Source organism: Nematolebias whitei, chromosome 14 (genome assembly GCF_014905685.2).
Source record: "Nematolebias whitei isolate Nwh7 chromosome 14, NemWhi1, whole genome shotgun sequence".
NCBI lineage: Eukaryota > Metazoa > Chordata > Actinopteri > Cyprinodontiformes > Rivulidae > Nematolebias > Nematolebias whitei.
Genome location: NC_056511.1, coordinates 13728450 through 13755916, shown reverse-complemented (window position 1 = coordinate 13755916; position 27467 = coordinate 13728450). Strand labels below are relative to the sequence as shown.

The window sequence follows — 27467 nt, the reverse complement described above, 5'->3', positions numbered from 1 at the left end:
TTATTTTTTCATTAACTTTTTACTGCACAGTATCCAGTACTGTCCCAATCACGTGAGTAATATTAACGTTGACAATCGTGTGTCCTGTACAGTTTTTTTTCCCTCGTGTTCAATCTTACTTTGAAAAACCACGGAAGAGCAAGTCTGCGAAGGTCTAAGTACGTAGTAGCGAGGGACTACTGTAAATAGGCCATAACTACATATTTGTAACTCTCTTATTAATTCTGTGAAATGTTGCGCTGAATCTGTACTTCTGTCCTAACTGTGGCATTTGTTTCTCTTCTCAGTTGAGAACGAGAGCCACTGTGACTTTGTAAAACTCCGAGAGATGCTGATTAGAGTCAACATGGAAGACCTGAGGGAGCAGACGCACGCCCGCCACTACGAGCTGTACCGGCGCTGTAAGCTGGAGGAGATGGGCTTCAAAGACACAGACCCCGACAGCCAGCCGTTCAGGTAGAGAGTGGGCGTGTACAACACGTTCGCCGAAGAGCCAAAAGGCGCCGAAACACAGAACCCCAAACCGCAACGTTACTCTGCTGTCAACAGTCGAAAAAGACTATTGTTTTAAAACAATGCGTCTATTTCTGTCTGTTTTCACTTGTTCCTTTTTGTCTTCACTTTTCGCCCTGCAGCCTTCAAGAGACGTACGAGACCAAGAGGAAAGAATTTTTAGGGGACCTGCAACGGAAGGAGGAGGAAATGCGGCAAATGTTTGTTAACAAAGTAAAAGAAACTGAAGCAGAACTTAAAGAAAAGGAGAAAGAGGTCAGTTTGGATAAAAAAAAAGGAGATATTTTTGACTTTAAATGGCTGCTGATGTTAAAATGTTTCTTTTTGAGGAATTTGTTTTAAATAAAACTCATAAATCTTTTAGGCCTTAATGTTGAAGGAGTTGTTAAAAACAAATTATGCATTTAAGTTATTATTATTATTATTATTTATTTGTTTATCACTTATTTTGAACTGATTAGCCAGCATGTACTCTGTGCTTTTAGGTTCACATGGCTCAGCAATTAGTTTTGAAAATGTTGACTTTTATTAGCAATTTTATTGTCACAAGTTGCTGGTTATAATTTTAATTTACTCACACAGCAACAAAGAAAGTAAAAGAAGTCTTCATAACTTTTGTAAACGATAAAAGAAGCAAACACCATATGAACCTGTGGTGGCATTTCTTTTTTTGCCATGTCTTCTGATTATTTGGTAGGTTTCACTTCAAGTACATCACATGTGGTGTTGTCATGGTTACCACAGTATTGTCCCTAAACAAAGCACTCATGCAATGTCCAAAATGTTAACTTTTTCCTTATATGGTTCTGTATTACTAGTAGTTCAATGTATTTTTTGGGGGGATTTCCCACTTATCTGTCACTTTAAGACTTGAGACCAGATTCCTGTGCAGTGTTGAGCTCGACTCTTTCTGTGTTCAGGACAGATTAGGGGTTAGTGTTGAGCTGAATTGATGTTTTGTGTAAGAACAAGAGCCAGGCAGAACACACTGCATTAGACAAGCACACTGTTGTTACAATGCAAATTCTGAAATTAGGATGCAGAGGAGGCAGCACGGTGGCGCAACTGGTGGAGCTGCTGCCTCTCAGCGAGCAGGTCCCTGTATCAACTCTCGGCCCGGGGGCCTTTCTGGGTGGAGTTTGCATGTTCTCTCTGTGCATGCATGGGTTTTCTCCGGGTACTCCGGTTTCCTCCCACAGACCAAAAACATGCATGTTAGGCTGATTGGCAACTCTAAATTGTCCCTAGGTGTGAGTGAGAGAGAGAGTGAATGGTTGTTTGCCTCTGTGTCCATGTGATGGACAGGAGACCTGTCCAGGGTGTACCCCGCCCCTCGCACAGTGATTGCTGAACATGGGCACCGGTGACCCCCCATTACCCAAAATGGAAGAATCGGGTAAAAGTTAATGGATGAATGGATGCAGAGGACTAGAAGTGGCCAAATACAGATTTTTGTGCCCACTAACTTTGTTGTGGGAAATGTGTGCAAAAAATAGCTTCTAGTTTGCACTCAAAACCAAAAATAAACGTGTCAGTGAAGGTCATTGCATCAACACAGATATGTTTCAAGTGTGGCTTCTGAGCTCCTTGCGTTGATGATTTATAATGAGAGATAAATAGTACACAAGTTAATAAAGGTATGATTTTGGATTTTGCAGACTTATTGTTGGCATCAAAGCATAATCTAAATGTTTGAGTAAATGTGTGATTTTATTCGAAACTCTAGGTATTAGGGATGCACGATATTGGATTTTGGGCCGAAATCCGATATGCCGATATGTTAAAACTTGTTTGGCTGATAACCAATACCGATATTTTATATACTCTCCTTTGTCAGAACATATCTCTCTTATTTAGGCTTATTTGCTACTAAAATTGTGCAACAGCTGTAAGAGCTGGTGACATATATTCAGTAACAGCCATATGATATGCATAGCACTTTAACTTATATTAAATGAAAAGTGTTAAATGTTATTTATTAGCATTAGTCACCTGTGATGCTGTCTCACTTTTGGAGGCTTGTTCCAGTGTGGGATCCTCTGCACTCCTGTGCATGAAGGACAGACTTTTTAAGATCAAAGTTTTTGTCTATCCATTGTGCTGTAAGACTAATCATGCTAACAGGGCTAACACGACGTCCAAATGTCTGTGGTAAAACTCACCCAAGTGCTATCGGCTGTTATCTTCTCAATGACATCGGAAATGACGGCTTGTAACTCGGGTAAGGCTACCACAGAAAAATATATCCGACTGGGGACGATGTCGCGAGGCTCAACGTGGTCCAAAAATCTTCGGAATCTGACATCCTCAACAACAACAAAAAAACTTCCACACCACCGACATTTTGACGTCTTCCTCTCCACTGTGATCAGATCAGATAGGTGCGCGTGACGTCATCACATTGTGCTGGCGCTGCAGGCATCCTTGTCACTGGGTTGTCATACAAAAGCAGCGTCTTTTGTATCGGTGTGTTATTTTGATGGAATGGCCGATGTCCGATATTGAACTTTAACACTAATATTGGCCGATACGATACCATGTCGATAATATCGTGCATCCCTACTAGGTATTCTATTTTCAATTTGAGTTTCCTTATCTTTGTTTTTCCTCCATCGCCTCCTCAGCTGCATGAAAAGTTTGAGCAGCTGAAGCGTATGCACCAGGAGGAGAAGAGGAAGGTGGAGGAGAAGCGGAGAGACTTGGAGGAGGAGATGAATGCCTTCAACAGGAAAAAAGTGGCGTCCGAAACACTGTCCTTATCTCAGCCCCTCAAGAAAGACAAGAAAAAGTAAGACAGCATCCCCTCAATCACTCTCTTAATTTTTCTTTCAAAAACAGGACGCTGCTTTCTCAACGCTTTCTGATTTTCCTTAAGTAGCTCCGCTTCCTTCCATTGTCTGCCCTGTGCCTTAAAAACTCTGTCTTTTTGTAGATTTCCTTCTCTCTTCCTTTCTTGTGCTTAACTCCATTACTTCTAAGCAGGAAGTGTGCGTTCTGCTATGTCCTGCAGCAAACCGCCTCATTAACGAGCCTTTAAAGGAGTGCTGTGCTGATGTTGACTTATCTCTTAAACACCAGTATTTCAGCTTTTCTAAGAGCTTGACGTGTTAAAGAAACTTCCTCCCTTTTTTTTCCCCTGCCCATGCTTAACATTTCCTGCTTTCACTCTTTCTCTTTGCTCTGCTCTAATATTTTAGAATACTCTCTGAGGCAGTCTTCTTTTCTGGCAACAAAAAGCTCTTCAACAAAAGTTTTTACCTTAAAAAGGATCTAAAAGAGGAATATGATGACGTTCTCACTACAGTAGAAGGTGGCATACATTAAAAGGTTTTTGAGCTCCTTAAATCTTGTCTTCAAAACAACATCTGACCAGAGCATATGTATGGAGATAAATTAGTCTCAAAAGTAGTCGCACAAGCATGCAAGATTTGTGTGTACAATAAGATCTACAAGAAAATTCACAAGTACATAAACAGTTTTTCAAATGTACACATTTCAAATTGCACAAGTAGGAATATTCTTCACAGTCATATTGTCAAATACAGGTGCACGGCTGAAATAATTTTTTTGCAGAGGAAGAATAACTTGCACATTTTGAGTAGTTTATTTTAAATAGACAGTCCACACAAAAAAATACTGGAATTTATATTTTTTGGTAGTTTTTCAAGTAGAAGGAAATGTTACTTTGTGAACTGTATGGCTGAAATAACAGTAGAATAGGTTATTCATCATGTGAAAAATCTTATCAGGGGGAAAAAATAAAATAAAATAAAATATATATATATATATATATATATACACTCACACGCATAAATACAAAAATAAATGTAATATCCCTACTTCGTGGATTTTCACCTGTCGCGTGGGCTGTCTGGAATGTAAACCTTGCGATAAGACTACTGTATTACCAGAAAATAATATTTTGTACACGTACAATCCTGAATAGTTTGACTACTTCTGAGACAAATTTATCTCCATAGTATGAGCTTTGTGCAACACCTGATCCATTGTTTTTCATCATAATATAAAGCTTGTAACTGGCTACACCAAACTATGAGGAACTGTGGTTTCCATTTCAAGTTTCTATCAGAGCAACTAAAACGTGAGCTCCAACGTGTTAGTTTCAGCCTCTCCTTCAGATTCCTTTGAACGCAGACAAACTTGTGCATGTCATTTTTCATTCAGGCCGTTCTTTCTACGAGAGTTGCAACAGCCCTCTGCACAAATTTGTTTCTTTTAAGAGTTCTGGAAAAAAAATATTTTATAGTTTTGGTTTAATTAGGAAAAGATTATGAAAAGTTTTTTTTTTAAATTTCTAGTCTTGAAGGTGAATTTAGACTAAGTGAGCTGAAGTTAATGTCTGAGAGTTTTAAGCAGCACTTTGTTGTGTGAATTGGGCTGGGCTTGTTAGTTACTCATCAATGTGACTTTATTTTAAATATTTTCTGAGGCTCAGAAGTTGAAAATTAGACATCTGGCGCCCTCTTGTGGCTGCTCATGCTAATTGTGGATTCTGCTGTTTGAGCTTCCATTTTGTGAGTTTGTTTAGATGATTTCTCAAGTCTTTAGTGTGGAAATTTGACATTCTCAAATTTATTGCATACCAAATGCTATATTTCAAAGTAAAGCTGATAAAAAGGCAGATATAACTTAAAATGTAAAATATTTAATATTCGTTTAGTTCCTAACCAATCACTGCACTGCCTCTTTACTTTAACATTCACCTATTTTTAAAATTTTATTTTCTCCCAATAAACTAGTTGTCCATTGATTCACTTTGTTTTTGTTTATTGTTTCATTGTTTTTCAGTTGATTTGTGGGCGCAGTACACCCATCCACACACGACCATGGATTTGTCCTCCATCATCATAGCAACAACAACATCTGGCCATTTTTGTTCGTTTCTTTTCGTTTTTGTTTTGACATTCCATCATGACATTGTGCACATGGACCAAACACACTGAGGATGATGATGATGGTGAAGCCACAGGAGAGAGAAAGATGGTGAGAGATAATGAGGAGAAATGTTCACGTTCCATCAGTGGCCATCTCATTAACTCAGGATCTTTTTTTATTATTTTTTTTTTTTTCTGTGCAGCTCTGGACATTTTTTATATGTTTTGTTTTCTGTTGAATGATTTAAATAATTTCTATATGTTTTAAACTTTTTGTGTGTGTTTCACCATCAGCTGTCGCTTCATTCTGACTTCTTGGTACTACATCTGCTTAAAATATGTATTCAAAATGTAAGGAGTTCTTGATTTTAGAGGACTGAATTTTAAATTTAAGATATCTGAAGTAAAAGTTGCCCTTAACTTTATCTTAAACGTTAGATCCTTTTGAAATACTGCTCAGTTATATCTCTGTTCAACCTTTTCTACCTTAAGAATCTAGCTTAGTAGAGTCAGCTGTTTGAATAGCATTGTGTCAAGCAGTAACCAAGTACCTGTATGCTGTATAATTTGCATTTACAAAGGTACTGACAAACTTAAGATGTAGTGTTGAGTCTTAAATCTATGCAATATTCTTGTGATGCAACGGTTAAAGTATGTGAATATTTTCTAGAGCTTACAGTAATATGCAAAATGTACTAGTTTTTTAATTTTATGGAACCTAAATATGACTTAAGCCCATAAGATGCTGTACATGGTGATTTAACATTATTGTAAACGATGAGTGTGGAATCAGAGCTCAGTAAAACACAGGATTCAGGAAAACCTTCAAGCCTCAGCTCGCTGTAGATGAGTTTACTCTCAGACACCAAGTGGAGAGCAGCTGTATTTACGGTCTGTTGTTGCAAATAAAACCTCCACTCCTGACTTTGAACCCTCTCTCTGCCCCGATTTGTTTTTCTGTTTACTCTGAAGAGTTGAGGCAGGTGAAGGCGCTGCTGTCAGCTGGAGACGGGGTTTCCTGTTGAAGCTGTCCTGACTGTGGAGCTGAGGGGGGTGTTTGTTCAGATTAGACCTACTTCTGCTCTCAGCACAGTGCTGCTGATCTCTCTGAGCTGTGTGTGTGTGTGTGTGTTTGCCAAAGGTGGAGTGTGTGTGTGTGTGTGTGTGAGGAGAGAAATATGCAACAGTTGTTAACGTTGTAAGTCAGTGGAGGAAGTGAGTGTGCCGTGTTTGTCTTCCTGTGTTCCCTACATGAACTGAGAGAAGTTCCACTCCAGGAGAAGCTCACTCTACATGTTAGACTCCTACTGTTCTGAGTGTAATTAAATTAATGAAGATAAATCTGTATTTATGTATTTGATACCTTCCTAATTGTAGTTATCGCCCACCGCCAAAGTTTTCACCCTTTTCTTTTTGTTTGTTTATTTACATTTCATGAACCATTTGATGGATTTTAATGAAACTCTCAAAATAATCATTGGATTACAGTAGTCCCTCGATTATCGTGGGGATTACGTTCCAGACACCCCCACGATAGCCGAAAAACAACGAAGTGGTAACGTAACGCTATATTTATTGTAGTATTTATATATATTTTAAGTCTTAATAAACACTTTCCACACACTTGCAATGTTCTAAACTCTTAAACCTACATAATTTTAACAACATATGTATATGTACTGTGCAGTACTGCAAAATTTTATTCACCAGCTCTGCAGACCAGCAGCTCTGTTCCGGTTCTGCAGACCTACCCTGCAGCGATGAAACCCACCGCCCCGTCCAGGTTGATGTGCACGTGGATAATTGAGCTTCAGGATTATTTGCAACTTTCCTGCCATTTCTGTGAGCTTCATAGATAGCGTTGCAAAACTTTCCCTCCATTTCAGTAGAAAGCAGCGGCCGGAAGCACAGTTGGCTTCTGGGCAGTGTAGTTCTTTTGACTGGCGATACAGTGTAGGCTTATTGGAAAAAAAACCTACAAAATGGCGGCACCTGTTCAAAGTTTTTTCTTTAACTTTTTATCCCGTACCGTCCCAATCACGTGAGTAATATTAAAGTGGGCAATGGTTGAAAAAACGCAAAGTAGCGAGGGACTACAGTATATCTACAACTGAGTAACATTTCAAGTCAACTATATTCAAGATGGCTGCCACAGCTAAGCAACTATAACACACACAAAACGAGGTTTAACTCTGTTAATTTCAGAAATTTAAATTTGATGTGGTCACTGAGAGTCATCAATGCATTCAACATTGATATTAACTATTGGAGTCAGTGCTGTTAGCAAAATATCTCATGAACCATTGGATGTATTTGAATGTCACACTTAAAGGGGCACTTGATGGGATAGAGGTAGGGCAGCCAACTTTGGACCAGAAAGTTGTGATTCAACTCCCCGCCATGCCCACATGTCGCGGTGTCTCTGAGAAAGACACCCAATCCCTAATCGCTCCCCGGGTGCTTGCATAGCTGCCCACTGCTGCACCTGGGTGTATCTCACATGTGATGGGTTAAATGCAGAGAACTCATTTCATCATTGTATGGAAACACACAATGATGACAATCTCAAACTTCCCTTACAATATTGAATGTACATCTATAACTCCAACTTCTGGAGTCAACCCAGTTTAAGATGATCACCACACTCAACTTCTTCTTTCGGCTGCTCCCTTCTTCAGGGGTCGCCACAGCGAACTAGGTCGCACGAAGACTCTGCAGTTATTTTTTACGCTGGATGTCCTTCCTGGTGCAACCACAGACCACTGAGCTACCACAGCCCTCTGAGTGGAGCAGAGAGCTGTTATCTAGGACACCCTGAGGAGCAGATGGTGGGGGTTAAGGGCCTTGCTCAAGGGCCCAGAGTGGGACGAATGTGGGTGGGTGCTTCACCTACCCCACCCACATTTTTTATGTTGTCGGTACCGGGGAATGAACCGGCAATCTTCTGATCACAGGCCCACCTTCTCTAACCTCTGCGCCACCTCCCCAAACTAAACTAACTTTAGGAAACAGAAATTGTTATAACTCAGTCACTTACACAGAGATTGAGGTAACATTTGGTGTGGTGGTTAAGAGTCATCCTCAAAACAAACTGACACGTCCTGTGAGGTCTCACAAAATTACATTTACAAACTTTGACAGCTGTAACTTCAACTCTTCTCAACACAAGAGGACTTTAGGACTGTGCATCCCTTTAAGGAATTTTTCACCTTTAATCATTTTTTGTTCCTTTAAAAAACTGCTTTCCCCACCTCTTCATATTGGTAAATAATTTTAATTATCAGGTGTTTGCCCTGGAAAACATTGGAAAGTTTTAAAACCTTCTAAATAGCTTTAGAGCCCCATTGACATCCTTTTCAGTTTACTTTTGTAGCAATATGGGGTGTAAATATATGTTCTGATTATCAGTTATGAGTTAAGCTCATAAAATACGCATGTGTTATGCAAATAACCTCATTGTTTGGGCACCACCTCTCTCTTGGAGAGGAAAATCAATCTATTTACCCCAAAATAATGTAAATTGAACGAGAGTTCTTTTCTCGCATTTAAAGAATATGAAATCAATTAATACGCACAGATATGCCAAAATAATCACAAATTCAGTTTTGAATGTCCAGAGGACCAGATTGAACTTTTTTGGATTTTCTACCTGGATTATTGAGCATGCATCAGGACACAAATTCAGTTGATTTTTATGCATTTTATTATAAAAATAATAATCTGTGATATATATGGTGAAAATTATGCATGACAAGAGTTAACATCAAATGGCTTTGACTCAAAGGTCTAATTGATTATTAAAATTAGTGAAACTTAAAAGGCAGACTTAGGACTGGTTTCTGTTTGTGAAGTGGTTAAAAATGTGTCTAAGGTGAGCTAAGTTCGTCTAAGATTATTGTGATGTAGGGTCACCAGAAAGGCATTGAAAAGTCTCTGTCCTACCAGGATGTAGATGGTCAGAACATGGTTCCAACAGCTGCTAATGATGCCAGCAAGACCTCAGATGTTCTGGTGACTGAGAGGCTGAAGTTTCCTCAAAGTTCACCTGTCATCAGTTGAAGGGACGAAGGTCCATGGTTGCTGGTTCTGGCAGTCAGCTGGGATTTACCACTCTGGTGGGATTCTGGTTCTGGTCAGGCACTGACCTATCTTTCCGTCTCGTCTTGAGACTGCAGAAAGGTGCTTCTTCTCTCTCTTTTCGTCCTAGGATGTCTCTAGGAAGTATGAAGTTTGCTCAAAAGTCATCTGCTGAAGGTGGTGCTTCTCTCTCAGGTCAAGTGCAGAAGCGTGTTTCTTCTCTCTCCTTTCTCTGTGTGAAGTGTGAAGGCTTTTGGAGTTTTTCTTAAAAGTGAAACTTAACTCTTGTGTTGGAACAGAGAGATGGCCCTAAACTCTTGGCCTTGTTTTATAAATCTAATGTCCTTTTTCTGCCTTAAAAGTTTTCTTTTTAAAAGAGAAAATAAGACAAATGTATTATCTTAAAGAAAGATTACCTAAAATACATTTCTCATAAATAAACATTCAAAATATGACACATGTAGAATTAAACTTAAAACATGCATTGTTATAACAGAGGTGTCGCTGTTGCCTATCATCTCCTGGAAAGGGAATGCCAATTTGAACAAACAAAAGGGTTCTTATGGTGTTCTCTTCATGGGAACGAAAGTTTGGGAGTATTACTTTTCGATAAGGCAAGATATCAAACATGGCAAGTTCGGATGTTTTAGAAACTCTGAGGTCAGGTCATTAAAACGATCTCAGTTTCATGGGAAATTAATTCATATTGGGTTAGTGAGGTTAACACAATAAGTTTTTTTTGTTTTTTTTTACATTAGTCTCAACTTCAAAAGATTTTGAGCTAAGCTGAATATTTGTAAAACGATGTCTGTTCATTCCCAAGGGAATAGAAGAATCTTGTTTTAACAGTTTCAAACTCAAAAACAAAGGAATGCCGTTTGTTTGAGGTGAGGTTGACTTTTTTTTTTTGAGCTGAGGTGTTCCCCTACACTTTAATCAGAACACAATTTAGAAAACACATTTCTTTCCATATTTGCTACATTTGTTTCAGAACCCAGAGTGCATCTTTGACACTTGAGAAAGCAGGTTTTCAGTTTACAGTGAACACTTGGCCTACACTGTTATTATTCTGTTCACTACCTGCAGGGCTCACTGGATCTCATCCAGCAGCACAATATGTTCAGAGCTCGGTGTTCTGTCCTTTAACGCACCGTGCTAACAGAGCTGAATGATAATCGCGCTCTGACAGGCTGCTGAAGCAGCTGCTCCTCATGAATGCTGTGATGGTTTCAGGCCTCACAGCTTTAAATAAAAAAAAGCAAACAAGTCATTCAACAGTTTGACCAACTCTTATTGAAATTAAGTTTTTCTTGCTAATGTTGCTGAAATTTATTAGCTTGATGGAAATGTAGGTTGCAAATAATTGTAAAACCAAGGTGACTACATTTCCTAAACATTAAACCAGTGGTTCCCAACCCTGGTCCTTGAGGAACACCATCCTGCATGTTAGTCGTTTCCCTGCTCCAACACACCTGGTTCAGTGATTTGATTACTTCATGTTCTGCAGAAGCCTGTAAACCACTCATTTAATAAAATCAGGTGAGTCGGAGCAGAGAAACAACTAAAACATGCAGGATGGTGTTCCTCAAGGACCAGAGTTGGGAACCCCTGTAAACTCATCCGTGCCAACGAATGGTCTATATGTAACTGTAAGAACATTTTTCTTACTTTAAAGCTCTCGTCATTTTTTTTCAAAATTTTTAAAGTTTGTTGCGTTGCATTAAAAATGTTTTAGAAGCGGGCGGCACAAATGGTGCAGATGGTAGAGCTGCTGCCTCTCAGCGAGACAGTCACCAGATCGAATCCTGGCCGGGAGGCCATTCTGGGTGGAGTTTGCATGTTCTCCTGGTGCATGCATGAGTTTTTTTTCCAGGTACTCCGGTTTCCTCCCACTGACAAACATGCACGTTAGGCTGATTGGTAACTCTAAATTGTACCTGGGTGTAAGTGAGTGGTTGTCTTGTTTGTCTCTGTGTCCCTGTGACCTGTCCAGTGTGTCCCCCACCTCTCGCACAGTAAGTGCTGGACATGGGCACCAGTGACCCCCGTGACCCGAAAAGGAAAAAGTGGGTAAGTTAAGTGGATGTTTCAGAAGCACCTTCACATGGAGAAATTCAAATTTAGTCGATACTGAAATCATGGCACACTGGTATTTTATACAAATACAAGTGCCAGAAGTTTGCAAAAGATTCAGCAAACCATGTTTTATTACTATCCTTACGACCCCTGACTACCAGCAAAACTTAAAAAATGTCACTACTACTTTCTTGTTAAGATGGACAAAAAAAATCTCTCAGAACCAGGAGCCCATTTGCAAAATGAATTGCCAAAATTCCCCCCAATGACTGAAGAACTTTGCTTCTCAGTTTCTTTTTCATATCTATTTTAGTGGTGCAGTGTAGCAAATGTTCTGTCTGCAGGATGTAACGATGGATGGATGTAGATTCAGTCATTCTGGACACAAAACTGAGAACGCTCACGAGATGCACGTTTCTAGAATAACGTAGCTCAGCTTCAAGTTTAAATCGTTATGATTACCGTATTTTCCGGCGTATTGGTCAGTCCTGCGACTTATACGCCGAAACGACTTGTAAACGTTTTTCCCCCCCACAATATTCATAAAGCAATTTTTGACTTAAAATTTTGAAGAACTGCAACATCAAGTCCTCCTGTGCACACTCACTTCACTCAGCTGGTGCAGGCGGAGGAACACGATGGATGGGTAGCGCCGCCCAGGCAAAACAAAGCTGTTTTGACCATTACGTAAACTACGGTGACGCAGAATAAATGCGACTTATACGCCGGAAAATACGGTAGTTGCAGGATCAGTGCTGAAGCTTTCTCCGAACTACTAAAACCAAAATTCACAAATCTGCAAAGACGACTTTACGACTTTGGAAGCTGTAGCTTTATTTCTGGGGTCAAAAAAAAAAAAAAAAAAAAAAAAAAAGACATAGCTGCCTTAATATTCGAAGGAAAAACATGATACAACACCCATTTCAGTCAGCGAGCAGCTTGGTCCAGCTTATAAGGGTTTAAAAAGCTGGTAGGAACCAGTTCACATTAGACATTATTGCTGAGGCTCTTCAGACCTTCAGGACATACTGTGTGCTCATCTATCAGCTAACATCAAATGCTGCGTTCACTCAGTTCAGTAATAAATTGGCAGCAATGGGTAATCACAACAGCCAGCTATTGACGCAGAAATAAAAACAGGACGTTTATATCCCAAATATCGTCACATTCTGTGCTCGTGTACAAGTTTCACTTAGAAACCCTGCAATTCAAATAAGGTCATCAATAATAGACTAATCTCATGATCTTGAACACGTTTAGCCATTCTGCTCTAGCGTTGAACCAACCTCCCGAAGGTGCTCTCATTTGATATGTAACCACAGTCGCATCAAGTAAAAAATAACATTAAACACATGCTGAATAGAAAACAATTTGCATCACTTAGTCAAAGTAAAGCTATTGGACAAAATGTAGCTTTTGTAAATAAGTGGTAGATTAAAAACACTGAACAAAAATGTTTAGTAAAAAAGTTTTTTTTTTGTTTTTGCAAAGGTTAGTCTTCCTCTTAAAGTGCTTTGTGGCTCTGAGGAGGAACCTGAGCACCAAGACACGTCACAGCAAACATAAAAAAAAAAAGCTTTCGACTGAACCGTTTCACATGAGTGGAAACTCAAAGATCTTTTGACCCTAACCAACTCCCTTTTTGAATCGGTAACATCTGGATCCAGCTGTGCGCTTTATGCACAGAGGTGGAGGAAGACGTGGTGCTAGTTGACAGCAGGGTGCAGGGGTGGGCACGGGGAGACGCCTTTCCGCTCCGAATCGAAAAAACGCTCAACCTTCTGCTCTGGGCTCGTCTCGTCGCTGTACAGGCGTCTGAAACCGTCGTAGTAGTCGTCCGAGTCTCCTTGCTCGCCACGCCCTCTTCTGGCCATTCTGTGGCGCAGCGAGGGGCTCCAGGTTTGCTGCTCCTGAATCCGAGAGCCGTCGAGGATGTAGACGGAGTTGGTCGGCAGAGCAAACTCCAGGCTGTGCAGGTACTCGTCCACGATCTCTTTACAGTGGATGAACTCGGCACTATCCACCTGGAGACGACACGAGTAAAATAAAAAGTGGGTTCAACTGGATGCAAACATGGCGTCCAGTCACGTTTCAAAACTGATGATCTGACGTGACCCAAGCTAAAACTTAACGGTTGAGGTTTGTAAACCGACACTGAATTTTACTACTTTTTTTAAAGCAGCTTTAATCATAAACTTGTTTTAAGCAGGAACGCAAATTATCAAAATGTTCCAACATGTGCCTTTATGCAGACCACAGTATGTGTGTAATAAATAAATCTGTGGAATCTCCAGGTTCCAGTAATCAGCACTAAGGTAAAATATCAGCTGGCAGTATGAACACATTTGGCTTGAATTCTATGTATTTTTTTTATATTTCCTCTGTAATATAAAAAGGGACACTCGGAGATGGTTGGTACTCGATAGTTTTAGCTTCTTACAGTGACGAGCACTGCTCATGTAGTGAGTGGAAGCCCTGCAGCTGGCCCGAGCCAGTCTCTTACATGTGCTTTCTTCAGTAGGTCGGTGACGACGGCGAACCAGTCGGGCGTGAGCGCCTCCAGCTCCAAAGTGATGATGGCCAAGGCCAACGTGGAGCCTTTGAACTGCCAGAGCTGGTGGCAGGCCATACAGTGCTGCACCTGCCTGGTCCACAGCGACACCTGGAAGCCCGCGGGCCTCTTCTGACGCCTGGGATCAGCAGGGAGCGCGCAGGGGGCCGTCGCCGAGTCGACACTGGAGCAAAAACTGATGGACGGATCGAGGTGGGGGTGGCCAGAGACGAGCAGGGCGTGGAACTGGATGGAGGGAAAGATGCCAAAATGTTAGCATAACGATGTCACTGTTTCTGTGTCCGTCTGTCACTCATCTCTGTTTACTGTTCATACCAAACAAGTTTTAACATTTAACAAAACATCAGTCGTTACATTCATGACATCATCCGTTCCTGATTGTTTTGTTGCCAAATTTAAAATCTCCACAATCATTTCTCATAACGCTCCACGATCACCATGTTTGTGTTGCGTTGTGTGCATTTGTGCTTTCATTGTGAGCAGAAAGCGTCGAACCTGAGTGGGAGCTCAACTCGGTGTAAAAACGTTTCTTTTTTTTTTGCTGACAAACGTCTACTCGGACGACTCGGCAGCCTTCGGTCTGCACGAGGAGCAGCAAGTTACGGTGAAGAAACTCCCCGTCGGTGCATTCTTGTGTTTGCTGCAGGCATCTCGTTTATTCGTGCACATTGAGTTTCGTACATGTTTTTGTTTGTCTCCTGCAGAAAATAAGCCATGTGTTTAAGAGGAAGTGCAACTGTACTGGGAGGTAGCACTGCAGAATTGGAAACGTGCGCCTTAAAAACCAGCCGGCTTGAAGAAACCAATATTTTTGAGGACGATGTGACGAGTGCTTTGTGAGGTGAACGATCAGCCTCACGCGGTGAAACGATCGAGCGCTGCGCAGCTGACTGTACCTCTCAGTTTTACTCTGATGCAGAATTACTCTGACGGATAATCTCTGTAAATTCTCTTAAGTTTGTATCGACGTGTCCCAGTGAAGTCTGTGGAAAAATCTGTTCTAGATAAAGAACTTCAAAAAGGGAATGCAAAATATCTTCAGGGCAGATCTATATACATCATATAATTGTGAAATATTTACAGTACAGTATTTAAAATATATTTATTTGAATATTATAATAGAGAAAACGTCTTTATTTTATTATAGTTTTATTCTTACACGATGCATCTTTATTTAAAAAGTCTTGAGTTTTGTAACAGCTGACGTGAACTGATATTAACTATAACTGATAATTGCACTCCTGACACTAGGGCTGGGCAATATCTCGATTTTTTAAAATGGAGATAATTTCACACGCGATATAAAACTATATAGTCTCACACTCGACGTAGAGTCATAATTATATTTGAAAATCCACCAGTTTTTCTCCCAGTCTGCACCTTCACGTGCCCCCCCTCCCCTCCTCTCCCTCACTGAACACAAACCCAGCCCCTCACCCGCTCCCCCCAGCTGTGTAAAACTGCGTGCTGCTGCAGCTCCCACTGCGAACAAGCTACATGCACATGCAGATATCAGTCGTCACAATAGCTGTTGACTCTCAGTGCAGACACTCTGGTGACATGGATGTAAATTCCTGATGTGAAAATGACTGGGTGGCTGCTACAAAGGAGAGGTTTGGTGTTCTCCAGGACATTATAACTGGTTTAGAGCAGCAAGGTATGAAGTTGTCTTCTCATCAAAGAACACTGAGACGGATATCCAGTTTAGAGTGATTTATTTGCTGTGTTTCTTCTGGTATTTACACACAGCGGTAACCAGTAAAACACAAACAAGCTTGAACGACAAGGATCCGTCCGTGTCGAGAGAGACAAAACTCCACAACGCAGGACATGCAGCACGGCACTTTACACAGAGAGGTGCGTTCAGTAACATCGGAACAGCCACGGTGCATTCAAGAGCATAGGAACCATGAAATTTAGAAATCAACAAGCCGTAACCAAACAGAGCCGAGCTCAGTAAACATGTCAACCGCACAACAACGTGGGCTTTTAACAGCTTTGTTAATAAAGGTTATTAAAGGGTGAATGAATAGACTTCATTAGAATCAGACTTTTTAAAGAGCAAGTCAGCCTTTCATTATGTTTGCTCCGTATGTTTTCTGTTTAAATTTTAAGTGCACAGCTGTGTTTGTGTTATGCAGGGAAAAAACAACTTATTTTTGAGACATTTCTTTTGTACAGTTACAGCTGTTTGTTAATAAATGTGCCTGTGTGACAATTGGGACAAAACTTAGACTCAAATATATTTTTATTACTTTATAGAAAGAAAAAAACAATATTGAGATATATATCGTATATCGCCATTCATCTTAAAAATATTGAGATATTAATTTTGGTCCATATCGCCCAGCCCTACCTGACACTTAAATCTATTCTCAGACGATAAGAAGAGCAGTACAGTTTGAATTATGGAGAGGATTTAGACTTTCAGTAACAGCTGTTGGGAGTTTATGGCTTTAAAAAAAAAAGAAAGTTTAAATCTTCAAATCTCAGTACTGGAGAGACACATTTAGTGGCATTACTATCATGGAATCTGTTGGACTAAAAGAAGAAAACTTAATTTTCCAAAGAGTGGAAATCAGATTTTACAGCTGAGGAAGCTCCTCTTTATGTGACTCGTGTGTATTTTTCCAGGAACCCGTGGGCTGTGTTCATAAAGCATCCAGCAGCTGGCTCACAACCCGTCTTATCACTGTAGATGCATTCCTTTTAGGAGGAAAACATAAAAAAAAAAACGCACTAGGTGTTTACTTTCCGTCTCTTCATGGTAGATGAAGCGCTGCCACCAGTTTGTGTTTTGTTGTTGCGTCTCCTTTGGCTCAAACCAACGATTCTAACCAAAATGCTCGACACCCAAGAGCCTTGGCAGATCATCTCCTCTTTAACCATCAAACCCTGGCTTCTGATTAAAGCATCATGAATACAGCCCCGGACCCAAGTGCATGCTGGGACCTAAATGGTGTTGTGTACGTTCGTTTGTTGGGAACCCGATCAGTGGTTAGTGTTTTAGAACACTTTTAAAAAAAAGGGTTGAGTAATTACTGTTGTACGCAGGTCCAAACGGTAAACGTTACATCGCTCGGGGTTTATGAACAACGACAAATCTATTTTAACGTTGAACTCAACAATCAAAGTAATTTAATCATCGTAAACGTTGGATCGTAAAAACACTCCACTTGGTGGCATCAGGGTTCATGTGTTCACAGGAAGGCTTCAGATGGATGGAAGTGCCTTGGTTTCATGAACGCGTGTTGTTTTGTTGGCAGCTTGTAAAGAGAGTCCTGTGCTGTTCAAATTATTTTTATAACCTTCATTTGCTGGTTTTTTCCTCGCATACAAACTATCTGAATTTCTTTGATGAATTAGCTCTGGAAACAAACGTCTCATTTATCTACCAACAAATTTAATGGTTTTAACTGTAAATGAGGAAATAACCATTTAGAATTCCAACTGGATATTTTAATTCCAAAGATATTTAGCACATGCACGACAAAGAAAAGCACCAATGTTTTGCACACGAGATGCTGAAAGCGACAATTCTTTTTCATTTTTGTTTAAAATAACATTTACCATTGATTGCCAAGCAGCAGCGTTGCTCCACAGGACGAGAAAGACAAATTCAAAACGAAGATCCTGTAAGTGTGCTTTTTGATTTCCACGTTTTATTTTTAGTTTTTTGTCTCGGCTGTGGGGATGACTGAAAAACTAAAGTGCACAAGTGAACTGAACGGAGTTTTTAATATTTATTATGGGCACACTGAATTAAATGAAATAAATGTACAATGCATTCTTGGACCAATTCTTAAAAGGTACTCATTGCAATGTGAGGAAAACTGGATCCAAAAGAATTCAGAAAACAAAATCTGCCTACATTTTCCCACCGCTCACATCGATGTTTAATGCAGCCCTAAATGGGAAAAAAAAAAAAAACTGTAAGCTGACATCTACCATGCGCTTTTGTTTACCCACAAAAGCAGCCGAACGATGGCTACAACCACAGAAAAGCCATTTGGGAATGAGAAATCGGAAATTTTTGAAGTATTTGCTCAGATTTGTGAGCTTCCTGCATATTTTGATATAAGTGCTTTGTTTAAATTGAGAGTAGACTCACATTTTAGAACATCTGGAAAACTACTGTAGTAAACTTTCAAACGACCCCATTTGATATACCGTATTTTCCGCCGTACTTGTCGCACCACTAAGTCGCATCAGTCCAAATATGTCTAAAAAAGTGGAAAAATCCATAAATACGCCGTTTCACCGTATACATCGCGTCTATTACACGTCACCGCCGACGACCCGGAAATATGGGCCGATGCTGCGCTAAAAATTCATGGGCTGCCAAATGGTGGCCGCGGGAGTGTGCACAGGAGGACTTTAACAAGAATTTAACAAGAGTAACACTTAAAAACAATTATTTGTTTGCTCGAAATGATAGTACAGGTGTGTCTCAGTCTAACGTTTGCTTAATAAATGCATTTTGACGGTCAAACCATCTGTATTCGCTGCCTCGGTGCTCCGGGAGAGCGCAGAGGGAAGAAAAAAAAATAAGGAGGAACATTGCTCGTTTCTTCAAAATTTAACAAGAAAAGCACATAAAACAATTTGTTTTGCTCAAAATTATAGTAAAGGTGTGTCTCAGTTGAACTTTTACTTAATAAATGCACTTTAATGGTCAAATTAGCTGCATTTCGCCGGGGCGGTGCAGCTGGTTTGACTTGCTCCAAGCAGCGAGCAGATCGAAGGTGGGGGGGGACTATGGCAAGATGATTGCATCATTAATAGCTGGTGAAGATTTTCAGTCATCCAGGACATGGTTAATTAAAAAAAGTTCCAAGACAAAAACAATATAGTTTAAAGTAAAGTATAATAAATAAAGTCCAGTTGTGTTTGTACTGAACTTTTTTGAATTTTTCATTATAGCCACGTTTACCTATTTACATGATACAACCTTTATTTAGACAGATAAATCACAATGAGCCTAGAAAACTCATTTACAAGTGAGATCTGTTTAGACAGACAAAAAAGTAATGAAACTTGACACATGTACGAATTGGAGGCACAAAATTACTTCTAACTGACTCTTTCTTCTTTGCTGAGAAGACAAACTAATATATATTATATATATATATATAAAAAAAAAAAACCTCGCACAAACAAGCACATAGTGACGTAGACATTCCGCAGAGGGGGGAAGACGACGATTGGTGAGCAATGTCCATGCATGCCACACTACTACTACTCTGCTGCCATCTAGTGGCTGAAAGTGGTGCTGTTCAAAATTTTTCCCAGTCAGAATGAATGAAATCTCATCTCAGCCAAAAATCGGTTTATAAATATGGGAAAAAAAATCCATAAATATGTCGCTTCAGCCTATAAGTTGCAGGGCATGTAAATTATGCACAAAAAAAAAAAGGCGACTTATAGGGCGAAAAATACGGTAGTTGGTCATAGAACAACAAAGTTTGCGCTCAATAATCCAGGTATAAAATCCAACAATGTTGGACGAAACGTCTCAGCACAAAAAATAAACTGTCCAGATGACGTGACTGAACATTGTTGGGTCATTTATAGAACTTTATTTAAGTTCGATGTCACGGTTTGCAATGAGTACCTGTAAGTGTGAGGAACAGAGGGACGATGTACGGGGTTTCTAAATGTAATCTTGATGCATGAGGTTTTATCACGTGTGCTTTTGTACTGCTCGTGTTTTTTATGCAAAGACCAGAACCTAAAGTGTTTCAAAACCGAGCCAGCTCTCTTTGAAATGCTTTAGATCCAGTGAGAAGAAAAAATTAAAATAAAAGCATCGTTCGCTTATCTGCTGAGCTGTAACTTACAATGTGAATGAAGTCGACTGGTGTTGCTGTGTACAAGTCCCAGTGCAGCTTGTCCAGAATGATCCTCTCCATGCGAAGAATCTCCGCTGTCGAAAAGTTGCATCCACTCCCAACAACCAGGTCTTTCACAGAACCTAGAACCTGTTACAGACACCAACCAACAGAGGCCAAATAAAACTATCGTTTTAAAAATTCACTAAACTGGGCGTGTTTTTTGTTCTTTTCTACTGCCATGTCTGTTAGATTTGCTTTTTGGTTCCTAAAAAGAAAAAGGTGTTACCTCATCTTCCTCATTGACTTTGGCCGCCAGGACCAGTGACGTAAAAGCAATGCATTGCAGGTATTTTTTTTGTGCCTTAAAACAAAAGAAAAACAGTTTTAGTTTCTCTAAAGTGCAAGAACCAACGACTGGAATTATAACGCTGCTATATTGGACAAATGGTGACTTTAAGACTAAAACGCATAAACCTGGAAACCAGTTTGTCCTGCTGCTGTGGTTTTACCTTGACAGTGGACAGCAGCCTGTTGAGGACACACACTCCCAGTGCATAGGTCTCTGGACAAAACTGAAACGTCCTGCTCATTTCTCCAAGCCAGAGAACCACTTGTTGGTGTTGGCCGGAAGAGATGTCAGTGCCCTGCAGATCAAATTAAAACCACGTTCATGGAAAACTATGAAACAAAGATAACCCAACATGAAAATCAGGTTTTCCAGACCTCTGATATGGTCATTTACAAAAAAAAAAAAAAGAGAAGGAAACAAAAAATGCAAATATCACTTTTCCTGTTTGTTTAAATAAAAATACTGGATCCCTCCTGCAGTGTGACGACGTACAATATTTGCTCACTGGTTTAACGCTAATTTTCCTAAACATCACAAAAGTTCATTTGATTTCAGACAATGTTGAGTTTCATCAGACAAGCATAGACATAAATGTCTAATTTATACATTTAAAACAACTCAGAAGTTGCATAGCTGTATCCTAAACCTGCATCACCGTCTCACCTGAACGTGGCCATTTTTGAAGACAGGAATTTTCCAGAGACGAGCCTCTCGAAGCAGAGCGGCCTCCAGCAGGCCGATCAGCCGAAGGCTCTGTGCAGCTTCTGGGTTCTTCATCAGTTCCACAGCACAGGCCCAGCTGTACCCAGGACACACACGCCTGATGGAAAACACAAGAAATGATGTTAACTTGCACTCAGGCATTGCAGTAAGATCTGATATTACGCTCCAAGGATACCGATGTATTGTGAGACTTCTGGGATACCAAAGTACTGACACACACTTAGTATTCTGATCAGTTTGACCTTCTTCATGTCCCAGTTTTGGGTGAAAATGTTAAATTTATACATCAAAACGTGCATCTAAATTGGGAAGTGTGAAATTCGGGGAGTGGTGGAGCAGAGGTTAGAGAAGGTGGGCCTGTGATTGGAAACTCGGAAGTTCAACTCCCAGTATCGACAACAACAAAATGTGAGTGGGAAAGGTGAAGCATCCACATCTGCCTCCTCCCTTATTTGCCCCACTCTGGGCCCTTGAGCCCCACCATCTGCTCCCCTGGATGCCCTAGATGGCAGCTCTCTGCTCCACACAGTGGTAGCTCGGTGGTTACATCAGGAAGGGCATCAGGTGTAAAAAAAAAAAAAAGTACTGTAATTTCTGGACTATTGAGCGCACCTGAACATAAGCTGTGCCCGCTAAGTATAAAAAGAAAATTAAAATTTTACATAAATAGGCCGCACTTGTTTACAAGTCACGGGTGTTCACGTTGTAACATGAGATATTTACACAGATTTTTAACATTTTTAATTAAATATGTACTGGTAACATGCACAAATACAGTAAAAAAAAAATATTTGGTGCCAAAACTTCGTGCAGCTTGGTTCACTGTGGCGACCCCTGAAAAAAGGAGCAGCCAAAAGAATAAATAAATAAAAATTATGCAACAGGGCTGGAATTTGTGAAAGCACAAATATACCCACGCACAACAATGGGATTTTGATGAATTGAATGGGAAAAGCAAGCCTCTCTTTGAGGGTAATAGTTGAGATACACTACAAAGTTGGAACGACTTTCAAAATTTAAACAAGTCGCGCAAAGTTGGACTTCACTAGGCCTGTCACGATAAACAATAAATCAATTCATCGCATGATAAATGAAAATTATTGACCTCATTTTCATTTATCAGCTTTATCGTTTCTTCAGGTCTCTCTCTCTTTTTACTGAAGACACTGGAAGACAAATGATTCAACTCCGGTGCTCTTCACTGACCCCTTCCTTTCTCTTTAAAAATCCATTTTATAAGTCCAAAATCACACTTTTGAATTGTTAAAAGAAGCTAAGCTGAGAAGCCAACCTCGGGGGGAAAAAACCTCCGTCTTGTCGAAGCTTCAAAATTCACGGTCGAAACCTGTGCCTTTGTCTCAAAAGTTTTTCTCTGCAAAAAGAAGCTGAGAACTTGTTTACTGATTTTTTATTAGAAGCTCTGTGTGACATGTTATGCTAAAGAGCTCAAACCACACCAAACTTCCGCCATTTTGAGAACCGAAAAAAGGAAGGAGTGAAAGCCCATGTCACGTCAAGGGGCCTCCCTCCCATTTTTCTTAAAGAGACACACTGCTCGCTCCCTCACTATCCATCCTTCGGTTCAAAGCTTTAATAGTGCCATCCAGTGGTAAAAAAAAAAAAAGGTACTACATGCAAAACAAATTAAACATTTCTTCTTAAATTTGACAATAATTATTAATTATTGTTAAATTTCAAACAATATTACCGTATAACGCAATAATTTCTGAGACAATCGCGCAGCAACATTTGTTATTGCGACAGCCCTAGACTTTACACGACAGATATTATTATTAAACACAATCGCGGTTTAGGTTTTGTAATTTTAGATTCATACAGCAACAGTTTGAGGCTTACTTTTTAGCCCGTCTGCCTGCCTTTTTTGAGACTGCTTTCATGGCACAAAGGTTACCATGGTGACACCAATAAGCCACTGGCAGCAGCTGTAACAATTATTTTACTCTTCTTAATGGTTTACATCAAAATGTAGGTATTTTCCTCACTTTGATTTGTACCAAGTGGAAGTCCAGGTTGTGGCAAACTGCTTCATTTTGATGAATGTTGCTGAAAGTGGACTTTGTTTTTTTTTTTTAAAGAATTGTAAAGTTTAGGATTTCCGCAAAGTAGCTTTTTTTTAATTTTCATTAAACCTTTATTTATACTAGTTAATCCCATTTAAACACCAGTGAGACGTACAGAAGTTAATCTGTCCACAGCTTGTCAGTTAGGAATGCGAAAGTACAAAAGGAGCCAAGTCTGCGGCAGGAAACGAACTGCGCCCTCGGTTTGTTATACAACAACGCCATTTTCAAACTTTACTGGCAAATTGTGCAGGACTGTGAATCCAAACAAAGCAAAACTTTAAAAACTCTGTAAAATATAAATGCGTTCAAATGTTCTGCGCGTGCAACAAACAACAGACACAAACCAGGCGGAATGATACGAGCTGCAGCCTCTAATGTTCTTCCTGCAGACAAAAGAGTCTTCCAGCATTTTTTTTTTTTTACCTCTCTCTCATTTTAGTAAACTTACCTATTTGGTTGCTAGTGCAAACACAGTTTTCCACGGAAGGTGCATTTAAACAATTCTAAAAATCAGTCCATTTTCACCGAGAGCCGACAAACAAACAAAACACAGCGGGATGCCGCTCTGAAAAACAATCTCGGAATACAAAGTAGTTCGTAGAAAATATGAAGAAAGTAGCCGCATTATTTATAAATATATATATATAAAATTTTTTAAACTAAATGTGCAAGGACAAAAACTGTAGCTAAAAACAAAATTCGAAGGTAAAGAAAGAAAAAAAAAAAAAAGCGCAAAAACCTCCAAACAGGAAGCAGGTCTGAAGACGGCTGTTCGCTGCAGCTCCGCCCATCGACGACTTGACTCCGCCCTCTATGACATCACACAAATGGAACTGTGTTAGTGGGTCAGACGTGTGAGACCTCAACAACACAATGGCAGGGATTTGTCCCCGAGTGGAAGATGTCAGCTGCCGGTGTGTCCAGCAGAATGTGTATGTGATCACAATAAATAAAGAAATAGCTGTAATAAACCTCTGCTGTGAGTCAGCAGCTGGTCTCCTCCAAACATAACCTATTTATCAGAGTCAGAGTCAGAGTTTCTTTATTGTCATTCGCACCTCATGTGGTACATGTGGTGGAGCGAAATTATGTACACAGGGTCCCAGTTACATCCAACAATAAAATGTATAAGAAAAACAGTAATAACATCTAAGATATGAACTAAGAAAAAACATCAACTAAATATACACTAAGCACTCATAACATAAAACATTGAACATCAGCACAAACATGAACATGAGTCTGTGAGCAGATGTGCACGCATGAACACATCAACATGAAACAGATAGTGGTTTGTTTCTGCCAAAACTCATCTAACCAGTGAAGGCTATGGAACTGATCTGGTTATGCCGAAGACTGAGGAAGTCCTCTGGATGAGGGACGAAATGTTTCTCACTTAAAGAAACTGGTCCAGATGAGACGATTTAACCATTTTTAAAAATTCTTATCTAACCAGTTCCACTTCAGAAATACCTAATATCGAACCGGGTGTCCAATCCTGCTCCTCGAGGGCCACTATTCTGCACGTTTTACTTGTTTCTTTACTCCAACACAACTGATTCAATAGTTGAATTACCTCTTCGTGTTCTGAAGAAGCCTGTTAATAATATCTTATTGATTCAAAGCAGGTGTTGGAGCAGAAAACCATCTAAAAGGTGCAAGATGGTGGCCCTTGAGGAAGGCTTGGACACCGCTGATCTAACTGTAGTAGCAGTCTTGCTCAGAAGACACAATATTGTCATACAGCCTTATCTTCAAAACAAAAAAGATAATGGTGTGTGAATCCAGTGATCCAAAACTGTGAAACTTGGCAGCACAACAGCTTAGTGGTTAGCATTGTTGCCTCACTGCAAGAAGGTACAGGGTTTGATTCCCGACTTGGACCTTGAGTCTTTGGAGAGTTTCACTGGACAAACAAGATCTATTGAGAAGATAGTAAACCAATATCAGTAGAGACAAAAGTTTATCTTACAAAGCACTGGGTATGCAGTGAACGTTTTCTAAATGATGACTACATAAGAGGTAAATAATACTAAATATGTGTTTTTCCTATACTAATATGCAACAACTGAGCTGTGCACTATATCAGTTTTGTACAGTGTTCTTCTGCACAATGCTACAAGAGTAAACGATGAGTGAGTGCACACTCCAGTTGTTTTATATAACTTTATGATTAACCTTCATCTGCTTTTAGTTCAGGAACCAGGGCCAAACCAGATTAAGTAGGTAAAAATTAACCCTATAAACGGAGAAAACGCTTTCACAACAACCCTGAACCTAGAGGCTTGTGACGCAAAACAGTTGTGAAAGTTGATTCAAGCTTGTCGCTAGCCTGATCATGTTTTATTATCACCAACACAAGGTGGAGGGCGGACGATAATGTTTTTACCCATGCTTGTGTGAATTTGCCCGTTGTGCTTATGTCTAGTGTTAGTCATGAACCACTGGACGGATTTTAATAAAATACAAAGATGCAGTGGATGCCAAAACCCGCTGACCTTAGTAAACACAAACATAGCTACAACTCAGCCAGTCTTATAGATAATGAGCTAAAGTTGGTTGTGGTGAAAGCTGAGACTCATCCCCAACACATACTCCATGCTTTTCCCATTGTGTGAGATCTTTGCTTAAAACCTTGACATCAACCTTGTCTGTTAGCAAAATATATTGTGGATCATTTGGTAGATTTCAATGAAACTAATGACATTTTTAGGTTGAATGAATTTAGTTATTTAATGTAGTGTACATCTACAACTTACTACTATTTGGAGATAACTAATTTCAAGATGGCCATGACAACATACTGACATATGCCAACACATAAATGGCTGTATTTCAGTCAGTTTTACAGACAATGAGCTAAAGTTTGGTACTGTGGTAGGTGAAAGTCATTCTAATAAAATACTCTGACTGCTAACACATCTAGCAAGATCTCACAAAATCACCTGAGGTTGTGCACAAGGTCATTTTGAGGTTTGAACAAATCACCTATAACTTTGTCCTCTCTCATCATAAGATGACTTTAATTTAAACATATGGCAAAACATGTGGTGGGTGATATGCATTCTTTAATGAAGACTTTTATTTGAGAGTCCGTCCGTCCATCCATCCATCCATCCATCCATCCTCTTTACCCACTTTCATCTTTTTGGGTCATTGGGCGCCACTGTGCCGCCCTATTTAAGTCTTTCTTTCATTTTTTCATTTATGCAGTATAGGAAAAAAAAACAATAAAAACAACCTCCCACAGACTTTCTAACATTTTAGTTTGGACAATTTCCTGCTGATTGCAAGTCATTAAATGGAGCTAAAGACCTGTCAGTTGTTGCATTAACAAACTGCTTCATGCCTCTTTATACTGATGAACCTTCAGGGAATAAAACAACTCATTTGACAGACTGCAGACTGTGCAGATGTCCTGTCACATTATCGCACAGTTTATTTAACGTCTGATTGACATTAAGGAAATTTACCAGCGCTCACTATGACAGAAGAACCCATTAGTACTTTAGTTTTCTTGCTGTCTGTCTGCAGATGTCAGGAAATATCCTAACTTTCTGATTGCTTTCATATGGCTAAAATACTTAACAAAAGAAAATGTTTACTTCCTCCTCTCAGTCATTTCACACAGCTGTCAGATAGTGATAAAAAAAAATCACTTTATGTGTGTGAGCTGAGGTTATGCTGAGAATGTTGATAAGGATAGTCACAGCGAGCGTATCTGCATGTGGACAGAGTGTAAAAAGCTGTGGGAACATGGTGATTATGTTCAGTGGGAGGTCAAGCTGTGTTTGACTAAAATAAATCCTGTTTGTTCTGTGCTGCTCTGATTGGCTGCGATGGGAATGGAGAGTTTGGGACATTTAGGATTAGGATGTTAGTGACACATTTATTTTGAAGTTTGAACTTAAACCATTCTTTAATTATTTGACTCTTATCATTGTGCATTTATTAATTTCGTCTTAATTACCTGTGTGAATTCTGTGGCGCTGGATGTTTAATACCCTCACTGTTCCTGCTCATCAGACTTTAAGTATTTCTTAATGTGTGGGAAAATGACTGTGAGAATTGGAACTGCTCTCCACAGCAGGGGCGATCCTAGAATCTGACCTTTAGGGGTACTTAGCCCCCAGTGCTGACAATGGCTCTTGGCTTGAACAACACAGTGAATGGCATCAGAAGTACATGTAATGTGAGGGGGACAAACTGGTGAAAGGGTCTGGGGGTCCTCCCCCATAAAATTTTGAATAAAGTAGAAGCCATTTCCTGCGTTTTGGTGTATTTTAACAAGTTTTAAAACATTTTTGTTTTCCTACATAAGTAAACACTTGATAACAACTATTT

At 39.8% G+C, this 27467-nt stretch overlaps 2 protein-coding genes across 2 annotated transcripts in view; one reads left to right on the top strand and one right to left on the bottom strand.

Moving 5' to 3' along the window:
* The window catches only part of sept8a (septin 8a), a 36829-nt gene extending 31216 nt beyond the window's left edge, over window positions 1-5613 (top strand). The window contains exons 7-10 of the mRNA XM_037687889.1: window positions 288-456; window positions 636-768; window positions 3138-3301; window positions 5323-5613. Coding sequence (XP_037543817.1) covers window positions 288-456; window positions 636-768; window positions 3138-3301; window positions 5323-5326 — 470 coding nt within the window. The 3' untranslated portion in view covers window positions 5327-5613. The remainder of the gene's footprint in view (window positions 1-287; window positions 457-635; window positions 769-3137; window positions 3302-5322) is intronic.
* A 7647-nt stretch (window positions 5614-13260) lies between these two features.
* ccni2 (cyclin I family, member 2) lies at window positions 13261-21097 on the bottom strand. Its single transcript, XM_037687890.1, has 6 exons — window positions 20980-21097; window positions 20477-20611; window positions 20254-20328; window positions 19974-20114; window positions 14065-14358; window positions 13261-13585 (listed from the first exon to the last, which is right to left on the bottom strand). Exons 1-6 carry the CDS (start codon window positions 21091-21093, stop codon window positions 13268-13270), a joined length of 1077 nt encoding a protein of 358 aa, XP_037543818.1. The 5' UTR covers window positions 21094-21097; the 3' UTR covers window positions 13261-13267.
* Between the last annotated feature and the right edge of the window lie 6370 nt (window positions 21098-27467).